At 42.1% G+C, this 18,605-nt stretch overlaps 1 protein-coding gene across 22 annotated transcripts in view; it reads right to left on the bottom strand.

The window, feature by feature from the left end:
• Positions 1 to 560: 560 nt before the first annotated feature.
• Positions 561 to 18,605, bottom strand: part of cacna1da (calcium channel, voltage-dependent, L type, alpha 1D subunit, a) — a 75,275-nt gene continuing 57,230 nt past the window's right edge. For 5 of the 22 annotated variants that reach the window (XM_037771782.1, XM_037771878.1, XM_037771869.1 and 2 more), the window contains 19 exons: positions 18,110 to 18,121; positions 14,400 to 14,432; positions 13,337 to 13,465; positions 13,180 to 13,245; positions 12,998 to 13,089; positions 12,727 to 12,886; positions 12,445 to 12,572; positions 12,237 to 12,333; positions 12,028 to 12,130; positions 11,769 to 11,873; positions 9,268 to 9,401; positions 8,352 to 8,468; positions 7,560 to 7,948; positions 6,303 to 6,329; positions 5,499 to 5,627; positions 5,200 to 5,354; positions 4,480 to 4,586; positions 3,952 to 4,269; positions 561 to 3,777 (listed from right to left, as the gene is read on the bottom strand). In XM_037771782.1, coding sequence (XP_037627710.1) covers positions 3,472 to 3,777; positions 3,952 to 4,269; positions 4,480 to 4,586; positions 5,200 to 5,354; positions 5,499 to 5,627; positions 6,303 to 6,329; positions 7,560 to 7,948; positions 8,352 to 8,468; positions 9,268 to 9,401; positions 11,769 to 11,873; positions 12,028 to 12,130; positions 12,237 to 12,333; positions 12,445 to 12,572; positions 12,727 to 12,886; positions 12,998 to 13,089; positions 13,180 to 13,245; positions 13,337 to 13,465; positions 14,400 to 14,432; positions 18,110 to 18,121 — 2,607 coding nt within the window. In that variant the 3' untranslated portion in view covers positions 561 to 3,471. The remainder of the gene's footprint in view (positions 3,778 to 3,951; positions 4,270 to 4,479; positions 4,587 to 5,199; positions 5,355 to 5,498; positions 5,628 to 6,302; positions 6,330 to 7,559; positions 7,949 to 8,351; positions 8,469 to 9,267; positions 9,402 to 11,768; positions 11,874 to 12,027; positions 12,131 to 12,236; positions 12,334 to 12,444; positions 12,573 to 12,726; positions 12,887 to 12,997; positions 13,090 to 13,179; positions 13,246 to 13,336; positions 13,466 to 14,399; positions 14,433 to 18,109; positions 18,122 to 18,605) is intronic. The other 17 variants (XM_037771859.1, XM_037771943.1, XM_037771935.1 and 14 more) reach the window with 8 other exon arrangements.

Raw genomic sequence — 18,605 nt, 5'->3', positions numbered from 1 at the left:
AGGGGATTCAGCTCTATTGCCGCCCCCATCTGTGCCTGGTTTCCTCCAACCCAACCACCTGGAGCGATCTACTTGCTTGGGTGGAGTTTGCTTACAATACCCTGTTGAACGTGCCCACCGGTCTCTCTTTTTTGAATCTAAGTATGGGTATCAGCCGCCACTGTTCACAGAACAGGAGAGGGATGCGGGAGTGCCCTCGGCTGCACGATTCATCCAGCTACACATGACCACCCCTTGCGTGTAGAGTTCCACGAGTTAGTGCCGCGCTTCGTCGTTCTGTTTGAGATTATACGAAAGATTAACCCGGTCACCCTCTTTCTCCTGCTCCCCAGGTCCATGAGAGTTCACCCCACATTTCACGCCTCAACTCAGTCCACACCAGCATGTATGACCTCCTACGGCTAACGTTAAGATTCCCCTAGTCTGCGAGTCCACTCCCCATTACCCAGACAAGATACAAGTATTTTTTAATGTCACAGGTACAGACAGACTTGGTGGTGATGAAAACAGTGTCCAGTGTTTGTTCTCTAAAAAGTGCAGAATACAAATAAATGAGAACAGTAATTCAGCATAAGTTTATTCAATGATGATCAATAGAAAATAAAATGTCAGTATCGATTCAAATAAAGTCAAGGCCAAAATAAAATGAAAAATACAAAAAAATGTATTGATAAAAAACCTAGAAGGTTATAGTAAAGCATTTGCTACTAAGAGAAATGATGTTTACTGAATAAAAACATTAAGGAGCAAATATCAAGACTTTCAAGTAGAGAACATTACCATGGGTCTTTCCATACTTTTGTACATATTTTACATTATCTTCTATTTTAATACAGCTTTCAGAACATTAATAGTTGTAATAGTAATTATAATCATAACAATATGAAGAAAACTAATAGAAACGTTCAAATCAATATGTGTTTCTCTGTAAACTGGTACTTTACCATTTTATTTTTTTTCCCTACCCGCGAACAGAGAAACAGTGCACCTTGAAAATGTTTTTTAATACTCTTTCATTCCCAGCATTGTAAGGTGAGGTGTAAATGACAAATATAGATTCCACTAAACCATACACACAGTCACAAAAAGTACAAAATTGTCTCACCTTAATACACAAATCTGTTTAGAAAAAGGAGAAACAAAAGCACTATACAGTTACTTGTGCAAAGACAAACAGCTATGTGCTAATATTTAAATACCATTGGTATAGACTGAACCAAATCATTATTTTCTTTTTTCAGGAATCCCTGACATGAGGTAAAAGTAAGTTCTTTTCATCTTTAGTTTAACACAACTTTTAAAAGTGTTTACAAAATAATGCATATCTTCAGTTCATCAGTACTGTAATTGCTACGAATAGTACAATGTGCCTGTTTATGTGCATTGGTCCTTTTATATGACAGTCATCAACAAAAGGACAAGAACACATTTTTTTTTTTTTTTACTCACAAACAATTCAAAGAGCCCTTTCAATGTGCACACAAAATGGAAAACCTACATTTTCATGACAGTATTCGGTTGAATTAGAGTACAGTACGCACTCGCCTACAAATCAAACACTCATGAACGACACATTAAATACCCTTGGTGCTAACTCAAACTCTCCATGGTAATGCCTGAAAAAGCCCATTTCAGTTTATTTAGTCCAGTATCTGCACTGTAATAGATCAATTAATGGTAATAAATAAAAACTAAAAGACATTTTGTTCCAACTTGTGGGCTTTAGTTGCTCCTTTTTATGCATCCAGGGTGAGTTTTCCCTCCCGGTCTCATTAATAAATAGCGTTATCTAATCTCTTTCAAAGACTCCACTGTGACAGACAGGTAAGTTGAGACAATGATATGTTGTCACCGTTGCCTAACGAGGTATACTGTATGCAGGAACCAGGCAGGCCGAGAGAGAAAGGGGCGGGGGGGTTAGTATTGCTTAGCCTCTCTCCAGCATCCTGACACCAGGACACCTTCTGTCCTTCCATCTACAACAACAACACGTTGGACTGTTTCTGACCTTTGGATGTGTGCATGTGTCTCTGGCCACCACAGGCTGCGAGGCCTCACACACCACATGAAGGCTAAGATGTGATTGCCAAGATTCAGTACAAAGGTTTAATGGAATTACACCATCAACAAAGAGTACGTCATGGAAAATCCCAGCACAAGCTATGCGAAATATTAATTTATCCCTGTTATAACCATCTACCATTTTTTCGTTCTTTCAGCAGCAAAAAGGCATTTCAGTAGGGGCTGACGAAACCTAGGTTTGACTCTGGAACCAACTAAAAAAGCAGCATTGTTAATGCACTATGCATTTTAAATCCTTGTGCATGCCCTGCACAAAATATGCAAACAAATGTGTCCATCACATCTGTATAAAATTTCAGCGCTGGATCCTAAAAATGCTCCTTTAAAGGGGGCTTAACCTTATGCAACTGGTGTTGGTTTAATGAAGTAACACGTGTACTCCTAAGCTAAGAAATCAAAGCCATTTGCATATCTTGTGCAGTAGTGTTGTCACACAAGCAGAATCTCTTAAAAATGCTGTTTTCATAGGCAAAATAAAGGGTGCATATTAGCAAAAGAATAAAAGGCAAATAAATATCAGAATCTTCTACCTAATAAAATAACAAGTCTGCTTTTATAGCATAACAAGGAGTCACAAGGGTCCATATTGCTGATCTTTTAAATGAAACATAATTACAAAATATAGAGTATCTCTTTACAAAGTTTCTTTTGTTATATAATACAATTTACAGCATATCAACTATGAAATATTAATCAGGATATTCTAAAATTTTAAAATAACCTGCCTGCTAGTGCATTTATCACAAATGCTTTTGTCGCTTCAAAAGTACATACAGTATCTCAAGTTGAATGATGCTATAAGTAGGACAGTTAGTTCCTGCATAATCTGGTACAACTCTACTGGAGCTCTTCACTTTTTGACTCGGCTGTAGCGATCATTAAACGGTCTGCTCTAACAACAACGAAGGGATCAAGTCACACTAACAACTACGGGAGGAGATATGCCTTTCTATGCTTGCATTGAAAACTTGCATGATATGCCAAACCTTAATAAAGTGACCGAGGTAATGACATCGTACATCTGATTGTCATCACCCTTAGAGACCCGTCCTAGAGAGTAGCTCACACCTTTTTGCCAGTTGGTCCATCTTTCAATATCCTCATCTCTGATTGGCTGAACCTGTACGTCACCTCCAGCCCGAGGCCTTTGACAGGAGGAGTCCCTCTGTGCTCCTCAGCAGGGATGGTATCTGGCTCTGTGTTGTGACCTCCTTTGCCGGCAGGTGGAGAACAATTAACTGAACGGGACTAATGTGTCTCTCTTCTTTATGCCTTTTCTCTTCAATGTAAAAGGCACTTCTTTTGGTCAGAACCAACAGATGCTTTTCTTTTTTTTTTTTTATTTCCACTGATTGTAGTCTGACAAGTTGCAGATTTCTCCAGCCACTGCTATAAAGTCGTGATGCAGATCATCTCATCTGCCAGGTCCTCCTCATAAGGAGCTCTTGGCTCCGTCTCTGGTTCCTCGTCGCTGTAGCTGGCTGCAGTGTCCTGCAGTTCATAATCCCTCGGAGTCAGAATGGGGAACACGTTGACCCCGTTGACGCTCGGGGCCATCCCTCCGTTCAGCAGGTGGCTGGCTGCACTCTCCATCTCATCTATCGTCATCTCACATGCATCTGCTATCTCGTGCTTTGTGGCAGCGACGAACTTGGGATCCTTGGCGTATCTCCCAAGCCCTTCTGATATCAAAACCTGCTCGACAGAATGAGGGGAAAAAATATCTTACTGTGGATTTTTGCAATCTTGTTTTACTTATCTTGCTTGTCACGTTTTGTTTTTGACAGCAGCATAAATCTAAAAATGTGCCTGTGAGATGAAATTATTTGCACACCTCTCCTTTCCCTACATCCCGCCTCAAAAACTCACCGCTTCCACAAGGCTGGTGGCGCTGCCTCTCTTCTGGTGGTACTGGTTGTGGTACTCAGGTGGCACCTGCAGGTGGACGGGCGAGTACATCCTCTGGGAGAACTCGGGGTCGTCTGTGTACCAGGAGCTCTTGCGCACAGACACTTGGCTGCTAGCAGCACTCTCCCTGTGTGGGTGGTCCACACGGATGAGAGGGGTGTAGTATGGCGACTGGTCTTTACTGGCCGGGGTGGCAGGGGGAGTGGCCCAGGAGCGGGTGGAGCGGGTCGGGGAGAGGCGGTGGGCTCTGCTGGAGTCCAGGCCTGCTACAGCCATAACCTGATGGTTCAGGAGAGACACATGATGCAAACTCTTTACACAGCTGTGCTGCTACTGCTACTCCAGGAGGATGTGTGCACATTTTTACCTTGCTTCAACAAATATACATGTTTTATATCATTTAATGTGGAGACTGAGGGAAATAATAAATTAATTCCAAAAGTGTTCAAAACAATGTGAGCAAACATGTGAGACGAGTGCCTGTGTTACCTGGTGCTGCATAAGGTGCAGTGGTAGAGCGGTACGCTGGTGTGGAAGCTCGTCCTGGCTACTTTGTCTGCGCAGACACTCAAAGTTGAAGGATGGCCTCCTGTGACCTGAACGAGTCAGGAGTGGACCAGTGAGTGACCTCATGCAGGAGATGCTTTGACAGCATGCAAACACTCGAGGAATATGAAACTGAATGAGTGGGTAAATCATACAGCGAGTGTTAAATGTATTGGTATGAGTGCATTTAGTAGAGTGACTCTTTGATGATAAAGCTGTTTTATGACCACAGCTGCATATGTGACATAGTCTACAGTTGGTCTATAGCCGGCCTACAGCCTGCAGTTTTTCTTTTTGTTTCTCTGATCGCTGCTTTGTTTTCACTAACGCCGCTCCCTCTCTTCATTCACTCTATAACTCACTCAACCATCGCTGCTCTCGCTCTCCTCCTCGGCAGTTAAATCCTGTATGTTTACAAACAGCAACCGACAAATGTAAGATATTATACCTTTAATTATCATCTATATGCTTTGTGCATACGAGATCAGACAGCTCAAGGTTTACACTCTCTACCAATGTTTGCATCCTACATGGTGTAGGGAACCAATGTTTGAATCTGTCGTGACTCATATTATGTTTGTATTATGTGTTTTAGTGTATCTAAAATGTATACAATGTATTACTTGAAAAATTGTATATATATATATGAACTGTAAAAATTACCAGGGGGTATGATACCCTGAGGCGTGGCAGGAAGCAATCGTCTCTTTGGTGACCTCCGTGAGTCTCGGTAGAGAGGCTGCTCGTCATCTTCATAGTAACTGTCGGGGTGATGGTAACCTTTGGGAGTCTCGTACTCCGCGTCACTGTTCTGATACCTGTCAACATATAGAATAAAGAGCATGTTGGACAGCAATGGTTTTGCACACACTATCCTGAGCCCTTTCATTTGGATTAAGTTTCTTTATACATGTTTCCTATTCTGAGCACATACACATATGACTGTCAGAAAAGTGTCATACCTGTCCCCTGACAGCATACTGTCATCTTCATAAAACTCCTCCCCGCTGTAATACTCCCCAGAGAGGCGGTCTTCTTCAAACTCCTCCTCCCTGCGGATGGTGGGGTGGTGTCCATCGACTCCGTGAGACCTGATGAGAGGTTAGGGCACAGGGGTCAGAGCATGCTCGCTGCGGCTGCTGCTCAGGGAAGCAACTGGAATATGGCCATGCACTGCCATGCAGACGCAAGCCTCCAGGGGGCAGCGATGCGACTGACCACCCTTATAAAGATTAACCACAGCCAAACCAAGACAACAGGCAGAAGTTTAGAGCTGAGGAGCATCACTCTGCCATCTCAGCATCATAAGATCATCATCGTCATCAGATTAATTAAAACACAGATCTCTTCTGGAGTGAATTAAGTGTAGGACAATTTTGTGGACATGATCATAAAACAGAACTAGACAGTGACTAGATTTTTCAAAACATTCTCATACACCTCCTTGTTTTCGAGCATCTGGGTCCTTTTTCAAGGCAAGCACGTCACTTTTACACATGCATAAAGCAGGGCTGCTCTCAGCGATATGCTGGCCACTAACATTTATGTTATTTCTACTTTAAAAGCATTGACACAACAGCGTCATAACAGAGGCAGATGACAACCAGACAAACTGGCCAGCATATAGCACATAACACTGACTTAGCAAGGATGCAACCATTCCCTGATCCAAAACCAAGTCAAAACGAAACAAATAAACATAAAAAATAGTCCTTCTTTTGCTGTTGAGACATACAGCTGGAGCCAAACCTAGAAAAGCAACATACCTAACATAGGTCTCATAGTAGCGCCTTCTGTCCGAGAAAGCAGAGGGATGGTTGAAAGAAAGCATTTTGGTTAGGAAGGAGAAAGGGGAGGAGAGAGCACAGAGAAAAGGGCAGAGAAAGCATGACATACAGTATATATATCATACGGTATATGAATCATATACAGCATTCTCATATATATGTATGAGGAGGAGAGAGCGTGATGGCGAATGTCGACTTCAGCGTCGATTGACAATTCCATTTTCTATTCTTGAGATAAGAAACAAACTAAAAATCATTTCTCTTTCGTTAAGTGGCAGCAATGAAATTGTCCCCCAAACTTATTGGGTACTAAAGAAAAACAGCAGCGGCTGACTAAACAGAGCATGGGAAATCAGGAGATAAGTGCACTATTGATCACTTATGGAATTAACTGTCAGTATGAGAGTAGGCTTGTGATCCATTATGGAGTGAAGGGTTTACAGTACAATAAAGGTTTGTGAAAAGAGGAACGTTTGATAAGAAGCTGGGTCTCCTGCCTGTGGGAAAAAAATACTTATGCAACAGATAATAACATAATATACTATGTCCTTCTCGTTGCAGCGAGCACTCTGAACTTTAAATTTCAGTTAATTCCTCAGTCAAATATCATGGAATGCCTCATTTCCACAAAGCTCTGTGTACGTATGTGAATCAACAGGAAGTTCATTCATTCCTATGTGAACCTCAGTGATCTCTGATGTGTTTGAAGTAAGCATAAAATGCTAATGTGGAATTAGCAAATGAATAAACTGATTGATGATTGAAATGCAGCTCTATGGGGGCAGTAGGGGCGGCAGTAGCTCAGTTCGTATGGGAAAATAGAAAAAAAAATGTACGTTGTAAATGTGACTCATCTCGACTGGACGGCTGAGAACAGACAGTAACTCGTAGATATAATAACACAGTTTTATATCTATATAGTAACTATCTGCGGTGGTGTTTCTATTCATAAAGAGATGCATTTCCTTGCACTGAACACTAGGGGGGCGTAATTCGTTTACGGATTTACGAACACAAAACTGTGTGGGAACGAGGAGTTAAAGAAGTGTGCTCAGTCTCAGGTGAACAGTGGGACAAGATGAATTTCAAAACTTCTGCAATAGTTTTTCATCTATATTAAATTTCTATATTTGGCAAGTTCTGTAATAAGAACACACCACCCAACAAAATGTGCTCAGAGACACAGGGTACACATTTCTGCAGCAGCTCAAAGGCTGATGATCAGTGTGTGGATACCTTTGACCCTGAGGCGTCCGAGGCTTCTCGTAGTCGTAGTAGGTGTTGCGAAGACCCGGGTAGCCATTGGGAGGTGCGTGTTCATAGTAACGATGGTGACCTCCGTTGGGCAGGCTGGACACGTTGGCGTTGTTGAGGTTGATGTTGGTGGATTTGGGAGACTTGCCGTAGGAGTTGTGGTGGCGGTGGTGATGGTGGTGGTGGTGGTGATGGTGGTTGGGGTGGGACATGGCGTTGGCTCGAGACAGCCGTCCCACCGGCTGCTCCATGTGGGCGTAGTGAGGCGGAGGCTGCACCTGCAGGGGGCGCTGCGTTGCGTTGGTCTGGTGGCCGTTGGATCGCCGATGACCACCGTTCATGAGGTGGTTACCGAAGAGGCCGCCGTTGCGCTGTGAAAGAACGCTCAAAGTAAAACCACCAGAGGCTTCTACTTCTCACAAAGCAGCAGCAGAACAAAATGTGCTATTGATGTTAAGACTCAGGGCTGATTTTTCTTTTTCAGAAATTGTATGAGCAAAAAGAAGTTCAGAAGCCGGTTTCATGGTACATGACGTGAGCAAAATGAACTGTAGTTTGTTGGAATTGAAATGGAGGAAAAACAAAAGGAAGCCAAACCAAATGAACAAAAAGCTACATATTGTAGCAACATAAATAACACATCTACTACATATTTAGCTGATTGATATTTCTCTGAGTGCATTTTTTTGTACATGACTATGGAAAACACCAACAAGTAACTTTACAAGCACAATATTCAAATTATATCCTGTCATGTAAAATTGAATCAGTTACCCTATAAATTTCCTCGTCTTCCTCTGGAATAAAGTCTACTAGCTCGTCATCTTGCAGATCACATGATATCGCTCGCCGAATTTCGGGCCCAATATCATGAAGCGTGCGAAGGCCAGCCTGTAACCATGACAACAAGAGGGCTAAACGCTACAGCGGGGACCTTCATCTCACAACTCACAGTAGCAAAATCTCAGAGTGACAACCACCACACACACTGGGCACACACACACACACACACCTGTGCTGGAATATGCAACACCTGACATTTACAGTACTGACAGACTGTGAGAGATGAGAACACGCAGACAGACAGATGTGCTCTCCTGAATGCAGCCTGCTGTGAGGATTACGCTGCTGAAAATGTCTCGTGTAGCATCCAGCTGTGCTTTGTCTCACACATGTGACAGGGAGTGAATCATTACTTTTCCTCCTTTCCTTGACTGTGTAGGTGTACGTAACCAAATTAGCACCATATACACAAAAATGTCATTATAAATAAATTAAAAGTTGTTTACTGTCGTACAATGATATATGGGGGTATGGTGTAGCCATATATCATACATTATAAAGGTAACAGAAATGGCGACAAGCTTTGCATGTGAATTTCATGACATGAAATGATGGTGACACACGCTTAACATCAACATCTATGATATTTAAAGACGCAGAGACACAAATTCACACATTGGAAACATAAAAAAAAACACAGTAACAGATTCATACTGTACACCAAGATCATGAGCGTCCTGCTGGATCATAAACCATAACATTAGCACACTTAATGATATTTGAATGAAATGCACAAAGACACATTTTACAGACTTGACACAACAGAATTGCAATGCTCATAAATCCACACAATTTCAAACAATCTCTCTCTCATAAATAATATAAACTCAAACACGGTGAGACTCACCTGTAAAGCGATAGCTGTGTTGTTCTGCGTCGGGTGAGCCCCCACCAGGCCTTCCTCTTTACGTTTCTTGAATTTCCTAAAGTAGTCCTGTATCAGGAAGGTGGCATAGAACTTCCCCACGGTTACCTCATCATCTGAGTGAACAGACCACACAAATGCTTCCTGTGTCAGCAGGTCACTACACACAGCACCCTGGGAGAGAGAGGGAGAGGCTCCTCTCCCCTCCCGTTATTCTCCTAAAAACTGTGGCTCCATCACCTCAGGACTGCAGACAAGTGAGGCACTCTTCAACCACCAATCAACCAAAAATTATTTAATATCCCAATTATATACATCCATCTTGATGGCGTATATACTGTACCTCAATCTGCACCACATGAGATCCTTTGCTGTGTTTCAAAAAGAACAGTAAATCAAATATTTGCTACAAAACCTTCATGTTATGTTTGTGTATTGCTACATCTGAACAGCTTTAGATGATATCTTCTACCTTATATGTATGTTTGGTTTTAAATTGGATGGATTCAATTGTATCAATATGACCAACACTTTCTCATCCCAACTCGTCACATACTGACGCTTTGTCAGACCCCTCGGCATCACTTTTTCTGTCGCATTAACACGTGCTTAACGTTGTGAACTAAACAAAAAACACTTGCTTAGGTTTAGGCAACAAACCACTTAGTTTGGTTTAGGAAAAAACAACACGGTTGGGCTTAAAATGACTACATTTGTACAGTGAAAATGGGACTTAGTGTTGTGGACACGGGACACGAACGAACAGCCGATTGCAACGTAAAAGTGAAACTTAACGCACGGGACACAAACGGCGATCTCCTTTCACTCTTTATAATACATAAACACACTCCCGGCCAACTTTTACTGTTGCCTCAGATGAGTTTACATTATAGATAGTGGAAAGCCCTTGTGCGGCGGTATCGAATGCCGACAGCCGTGACAAAGCGTCGGTATTTGACGCCCTGGGAATGAGGACGGGCTGATATGACCCACTAAGGCTGTGAATAATGTAACTTCTCTTATTTAGATAACATTTATCTAAAAACAATGTATTTACCTTTGAAACACTTTTTAAATTTGTTCAAATGTTTTGATATTTTATTGGGAGGCAGGAGGGTGTATGAACCAAATTGTGTTTTTTAAATGTCGGGGATGCCATTTAATTTAATACTTTAGCACATGCAAGCAAGCAGATCTACAGTATGCATCATACATGTCAGTATGTTTGCGTAAATTCACCTGTTTGTGCTCATGTATGCCTTTTTGTTATATGATGTCAGTGAGCATTGTACTACGTATGGGCATGTTGTTGCATGTATTTTTGTCCCATTGGATTTGTATTTATTTGTGTGAGAATCATTCTGAAGCAGGGGTCTGAATCACTTTGAGCAAGCACGCTGGGGACAGAGATCGGAGACAGAGGCAACACTAGTTCCATGCCACCACCCTAAAACAGAACTGCTTCAGAATATTCTGAAGTGCCTCAGAGTTTTGGGATACAGAGATATAAAAAGTGTGAGAAGAATAAGCTGTGGAAGCTCAAGCGGTGAGAAAAAGAGTCTCAAATGAGCGAGTCAGAGAAAGGAGAGAGAGAGAGAGACAGAGACAGATAAATAAGAAACGAGAGAGAGATATTAGTGAGGAGGACAGAGCATGCACTTGCACAGTGGTCTAGAAGGCCATGCAAGCCCAAAGCCCAGCAGACAGTCAGTCAGTCAGAGGCCTCCGTCAGCATCCGGGGCAGAAGGGAAGAGTGTGGATCAAACAAAGACACACATGGATAAGAAACACACTGCTGAGTGAGAGAACATGAGCAGAGCAGAAACAGCACATGTACAGCTTTACTTGTGTGTGAGAATCTATGACGCAGTATTAGGGCCACATTGAGGAGACAGGAGATTTTGAGAATAAAGTCATAACTTTAGAAGAAAAAAAAAACGTAAAATCATGAGAATATAGTCATAACTTTAAGTGAAAAAAGTAATTTCCTCCTCCACAAAAAAGTAATTTCCCCCAGATCCGTGTGATTCTTCATTCCGTATAAACGCAGTTTCTTGCACAATCTTTTCAAGGTCCTGATACTTACGATTATGTGGTACTGATGTGCCAAAAGATTAAGTATTTTGTTATTTGTGAAACCTACTATATACTAAAGTATAACTTCACAAGATGCTCCACGTTCCTCATTTTCCCACAGGCGACATTATTCTCGAATTCTCAGTTTTATTTATTTTTTCCTCAATGTGGCCCTAATACTCCGTCGTAAGAATCAATGTGTGTGAGCGAGTTTGTATTTAACGACATAGTTATGAAAGAGCAGTTTCCGGTAATTAACTGCAAACAGCATGTGGGCAGCATATGGTGTGTGTGTGTGTGTGTGTGTGTGCGAGCTGCTTTAGCTTGGTTTGTGTGTCAAACTATATAACAGAAGGACAGGAAGGTGTGTGTGATTTCATTGACAGACAGAGGCAGGTTCCACTAACCACCAGCAGGAGGCACCACTTGATCCAGCAGCTTCATGCTGGTTCTCTTCCAAATTTTCTTGATGACAGCTCGCAGTTCTTCATTGGCCTGTTCCAGATTACCTGCTCCACGGGGGAAAACAAACGTCCCTAAGGAACCAGCACTGCAGCTCACAGCCATTTTAAATCACACAGAGAACGTTCAGTATATTGAGAGTATTGTATGGACGCTTGTAGGAGCAGAATAGTGTAATGGGATGTATATGTAATTGTCTCAAACCTTCTGTTTTGATCTTCAGAGCAGTGCGCACCAGTGCAAACAAAGTGGCGTTGAACATGACTGTGCCGTCACTGTTCAGAGGCATGTTCATGGCCACCAGCCTCTGAAAGAAGAGAGCACATAGAGGCCTTTAACATGGCAGAACAGCACAGCTACAAGATCAGTAGTTCTGTGTGCATTAGATGATAAAATGAGGGAGGAGAGGAGACCTTGCAGGCCACTCTGTGAGGGCACAGTTTGCCGAAGCCGAGAGGAGGCTGGATACGACGAAGAAGTGTCACGACATCCAGATGTTTAATTCTGCCCCTGTATAAGAACAAAACAGATATAAGACATTAACTGTCTTAAGATAAAAGCAACTGCACAGAAACATGACTGTGAAATACTTTCTGATACTGTTGGTAAAAAAGCACATACTTAGCCTCTGGGTCGTACTCGGACCAAATTCTCTTGAATTCATCGAGGTGGTGTGGACCCAGAATGGACCAATCACGTGTTAGATAGTCAAAGTTGTCCATGATGACGGCCACAAACAAATTGATAATCTGGAGGGGCACAAAATTGTGTTGCATTGTGTGGCCTTTTTAACGTGTTTCTGCAACGGTTACATATTATACCTTTAAATCTCATGGTACTCTAGAGATGTTACACCGCAAATACTGCACTATAAAGTCAATAACTAAATAATCTTGTGTGTACCAGGAAGGCGCAGAGCATGTAGAAGGAGATGAAGTAAATTATTGCAAATCCACTGCCACACGTCATCTCCTCCCCGGGGTTGTAGTCGGACTCGGGGTCACACAGTTTCCCTGCTATACAGGCCAACATGATCTCCTGCCACGCCTCTCCAGTGGCACATCTGGTAGAACAGACGGACACAAATGAATCACTCAAATTTAAGCAACCCAGAAAAAGTAAAAACACAGTGAATCAGTTTCCTGATGAGCCCTGACAATAAAATCCTCCACACCTGAAGAGGAGGAGCACAGCCTGAGGGAAGGTCTGGAAGTTGTTGTTTCTGTTGATGTGCGTGCCGTCCACCATGGCGACCTTTCCAAACACCTGAAGCAGAAGATATTGTGCACATGAATTGAACTGCAACCTCATCGACTCAGGTAACATAGAGGGAAAATATTTTCTTTAGTCACCAACCTGCATGCCGATGACGGCGTAGATGAAGAACAGCATGGCTATCAGAAGAGCAACATATGGCAAAGCCTTCGATGAAACAAAGTAAAAAAAAGATTAATATGAGTGACTTTAATATTTCCCTCTGTCGCAGATCACACACAATCGTACTACGCCTCACCTGGAAGGATTTGATGAAAGTCCAAAGCAGCGTGCGAATGCCCTCTCCTCTGCTGAGGAGCTTGACCAGCCGCATGACTCGAAACAGACGGAAGAAGGTGATGGAGATGCGAGCGCTGTCCTCCGTGTTCTGTGGAGAAACAGTCAGAGTCAGAGGACAGGAGAGCAACACAGCATGTAGTGGACACAGAGCACCTGGCTGCGCTTTACGGGATGATAAGGTCTGAGACCCCGGAGTCAGACACATATGGGCTGAGACAGCAGCACTGCATCTTATGGAAATGTTTAGAGCAAACCTGGTTTTGAGCTTGGATTCGTTTTCTGGTGCCTAGGCAACATCTACTATCAAAGTGCAGTTGTTCTTTACAAGGCTGCAGATTTTAGACAACTTCTGGTCAAATCGTAATCAAACAGAGTCTCTAAAGCAGTGTAGCTGCAGCTGATATGCTTCTGTTAGTCTGCGTCCAAAGCACTGTCAGGAGCCCTGTCACTGTACAGACCTACAGGGGAGGAAGCAAGGAGGCAGGCATGCTGGAGAAGACCTTGCCATACTTGACAGGTCACATCTGCACAAGCATGGCACCCTCAGTCCAGAGTCACTGCATGCGGAGTCACAGTGGGGCCAACCCGAACGGGTCGGCTAGAAGGTTCACAGGTCAGAGCTAGGTGACCTGATCCCAGGGGTCATCCATAGGTCACTACCGCCACGCAACAATGGTGGCAGAGACCATGTAGCAGTGTCAACAGCACAAACGTGAGGAGCGGCAATAAAAACCACTCCCACCTAACAAGACACGCAGCGTCACGTTTGAGTGACACACTCTCCTTAGAAATAACTCCAAACATTTAGGAAAATGGGTAGCAATTCTTTTTTTTTTTTTAAAGATATATGCAAATCAATCAACAAACAAAACAAGAAAAAAATGAAAAAATACAGAGAATGGGATCATACCATGAGAGAGTAAATGAAAGCGATAGATCATAGGAGGTATAACAGAAAAATACCAAACAAAGGAATGCAGATCTTAACATGGCATGGCCCTGAAGGGGGCGGAGCATCTTACCCCCTGCTCATCCACCTGAGGAGTCTCCGTTGGCTTTAAAATCAAAGACCTGGATTAATGACTTGTACAGAGCCCGAAGGTCTCACACACATTGGGGCCAAACATGTAAACATCACATTGGAAAAGTCTTTTTCACACAACGGCCAGCACACGTCAGTCAAGACGCAGACAGAACAAAGTCACTACTCTTCTGACTGACGGGACAAAACTGTCTTGTTTCACTATGACAAAGACAGACATTCACGTATCGCCATCTATTTACACTTAATATAATGACAGACATGACACATTATCTTAACACTTTAAAGGACTGCCACACAACAGGTTTACAGCTTAACATTCCTACGTAGACTGACGGACAACATGGAATTACTTAATTACTTAGTAACATGTAAGACTGGTACACAACTTTATCACTCCCCCGGTGTAATGGTCATTACTGAGGACGGGACTGAATGAATACTTTATGGTTGGGATGTCTTCGCCAAGCTTCAGACAACGTTAATGAGAAGTTAACTTACTGACGTAACAAATGTTATGAATTCATGTCATGATAGAAGCACCGTCTGCTATCCTTACAGAGCTTCGAGTCATAGCTAATTATTATTTGTATCAACATTTAGGCATCAGATTCAGGCATATCAACATATGATTTAACTGGACAAAAATCATACATTGTGTGCATCATTAATGGCACCCATTAAAAGGATTGGAGTACATGTAAGACGGTTGCGCTGTTATCAGGCCATTAAATGGGCGTTATCGGTCGCTATAAGCACCATAGATTTGGATCAGTAGGGACCTACTACGCCTACAATGTTGTAAAAGTGAAAGTGAAACTTAAAAGCAACACATTGTGAAACTGAATTAAACGTTACATTTTGAACACAAACAAAACCGCTTCTTTAGGTTTTGGCAACAAAAACACGTAGTTAAGTTTAGGGAAAAATATTGTGTTTTGACTTAAAATGACTATGTTTCAAAAGCGAAAGTGAAACATAACGCTTGCGAACACAAAGATGACTACAAATTGGTGATTTCACATGGGATGCAAACCCTCGTCTCCTGGGTGAAAACCCTGTGTTTTAGTCTGTCGTCCCCGACCTCCACCCCTTAAGGAGTTTCATGCCGTCGATATTACAGTGTCATAATCACTGCTGTCGCTAGAGGTTGCTGTCGTCTTCTTTTATACACTCTTTCGGTGATCTACTATATGAATAGATGATAAAACCTACTATTGGGTGTAGTAGGCCCCTATTAACTCACATCTATGATGCTTACAGCGACCGATAACGCCTATTTAATAGCCTGACAACGGTTGTAATGATTTTATGTAAACCAAGTATTTCTCAGTGGCTGAGATGAAAGTGTTTGCTGGTCAAAAAGAGATTGAGCATAATAAAATAATTTGATCTACACATTCACTCTTACAAATCCACACCCATACACAGTTTGTGATTCATGTCATAAACAACAAATCGCAAGATAACAGCAGTATTCAGCGAGCATTTGTACACAGAGAAAAGTCCAGGTGCAAAATAAAATCAATCAAAGTGGTGGCGGTTAGATCGAACCTGTATAATGATGATGTGATTTTTTTTTTTGCAAAAGAACACTGAATCATATCAGGAGGCTCAGCACTGAAAACAAAGAGATACTCCAGACAGATATGGCTTCATTCAAATCCCTCAGCACGTTCACAAACCGTCAGTATGAGGTGCAGAATGAGCAGAAAATTATAAAAAAATAAAATGTAGAATTAGCTTGAGGAGGTTCTTTAGGTAATCCTGTCCACAGCGCTGATGGAGCATGCGTTCAGCATAGCCACGTTGCTGCTGGGGAAGCACTGCACGCACACGCAAGACATTTTAAGATGATGAGGAGGAGCCATTGGTGAACTCATAGCAATGCAGCAACTCATGCATGTCAGTAGTGCCCTGCAACAAAACTGCCATAGCAGGGCGCTCTCACAGTCCGGTGCAGAGAGAGGTGAATGAACGACAGAGAAAGACAGAGGGAGGAGGAAACCAGAGATAGAGACCAATACTGCGACAGGAAATAAAACCAGACAGATTGAGTCGTACTAGGATAGGAAGAGGAGGAAAGGCAGTAAAGAGTAGAGAGTTGCTGTTGGAGTGTTCATGCACCTGACTGGAGGCTACACACCTGCGCTACACATGAGCTCCATTCTGAGCTTTAAGAGCTCACTACAGGAAGACAGAACAAAACACAGAGACAATCACTCACAGAGACACAAACACAAGATCATCAAAGAACCTCAAACTCAGCACCAGCAGTGTAAATGTACAAAAAGGAGGACTAATTCAGTGTCTTCTGCACACATTCTTACCTGATGACTGTATGGTAATAGGATGCTTTCATTTGAGGACTGTAACTGAAGCCTAATCTAGTTTTTAGTTGCTCTGTTTCTACATGACTTTACCTAATATTGATGCATTCAATCACAAATCTGTGAAGCTGCAGTGGCCTACACAACTTTAAGGAAAGCAAAAAGATGACATTTCTTAAAAATTTCATCACGATTTTCAGCTTTTCAAGCAGATTGAGCTCCAAAGATTATGCATTGTCCTTAATGTTGTGTAGGATGGACATTAACAAGCTCTGAGCTCCAGGGCCATTCTGTCTGGAGGTAAAGATCGACGGGTATGGCAATAGAGAAAGGGAAAACTTCACAAGGCTCTATGGAAAAAACTGACCGGAGGGGAATGGATCGAGTGGCCGAGCGCCATCTGTGAGAGGCGGGACATGGAAAGGATGTTAGGGGGGTGAGGATGAATGGCTGACACTTCCCAGCATGCATTAGGAGAGGAAACTAAACAATTACAAAGCTCGTGACTGGAATGGCAAGCAAGTAGCAAACATCAATAAATCAAAATGCAAAGCCATTGTAGATCAGCTGTTAGAAATGATTAAAAGTATAATATCTGATCTAGCGACAACCACATGCAATGCAAACCACAAATAAACGGTGGATGAAAGGTGCCTCACAAGAACCACTATGAAAGTCCTTGTGAAATCAACATCATGTCCCCAACATTCATAACACACATACATACAGCACAGCTTAAAGTACACACATGTAAAACACACATGCATAACAATAATAACCTGCACACACCACCACCACCACCACCACCGTATGTTTTAAATAAAGTTTGTTTATACACTCATGCAGACACACATTTAGGAACTCAAACTGAGAAAACACAGAAAACATGAAATATAACTCCAGAGAAACAGCACTGCAGCTCAGACGTGAGAGCACTCAGGAGGGGGAGGAGGGGACAGTTGACCTCTAACAAGAACCATCATCACCATAACTATTCCTTTAGGTGTTTGTTTGTATCTTGGACTACACATCTGACTATCTTTAACATTTTTGCAGACTCAAAGCAAACACAACAAAGTGGATCATGATTTTGTGAAGCCATAAAGAGATTTTTGTAGTTGGTTAATGTAGAGAAGTACTCATCCACTATATTATTGAGCCTTGACATGAATTTTCAAAGTGACTTTGATCAATACTGAAATAAGCTTTCGATGTTACTGTTCTACAAAAATTACAAAAATCGATTTTTGCTTTCATTCGATGACCAATCTAGTTTCTGATCCACTGTAAAGGGGTCCCGGAGATAAAGTTGTTATATACAACACACACACAACATTATTTTGTTCATTGCCATACTTGCCTCTACAAGTTTCTATGGAAACAAAACGAACAAGAGTAAGAATTAGACAACCACATCATAAGTCATCCTGCTCTGAACCAAATACAGGCCTCAGTTCACAGAGAAATGTGAGAGAGACTCCTGTTTTTGACCCGGATTTTCACTGCCGTGTCCGGGAGTTAACAGACATTTTGTCATGATTCCTGCAACAAACAGTACTGCAACAAATTGACGATAAAACATTTAGCAGAAGTAAAATTGCAACAAGACAGATTATTGGATTAACTCACTGTACTGTAGATGTAGCACTAATAACAACAGGATGTAAATGAAGGTCAAACTGAAGCTTTACAGAATAAGCCAATGACGCTTTAACTATGAATGCCTTTCCACAAATAACAAAGATTTAGCATGCTAAGGATCATGATAGCTCTTAGTTTGGCAGACAACATTTTAAAGTGGAGCCTACAACTGAAAACACTAGAGAAGTGGTTCCCACAAGACGTTCCCAAACAAA

The sequence above is a fragment of the Sebastes umbrosus genome, chromosome 1 (assembly GCF_015220745.1).
Source record: "Sebastes umbrosus isolate fSebUmb1 chromosome 1, fSebUmb1.pri, whole genome shotgun sequence".
NCBI lineage: Eukaryota > Metazoa > Chordata > Actinopteri > Perciformes > Sebastidae > Sebastes > Sebastes umbrosus.
Note: the sequence above shows the minus strand (reverse complement) of the source record. Positions and strands in the feature narration are given on the sequence as shown.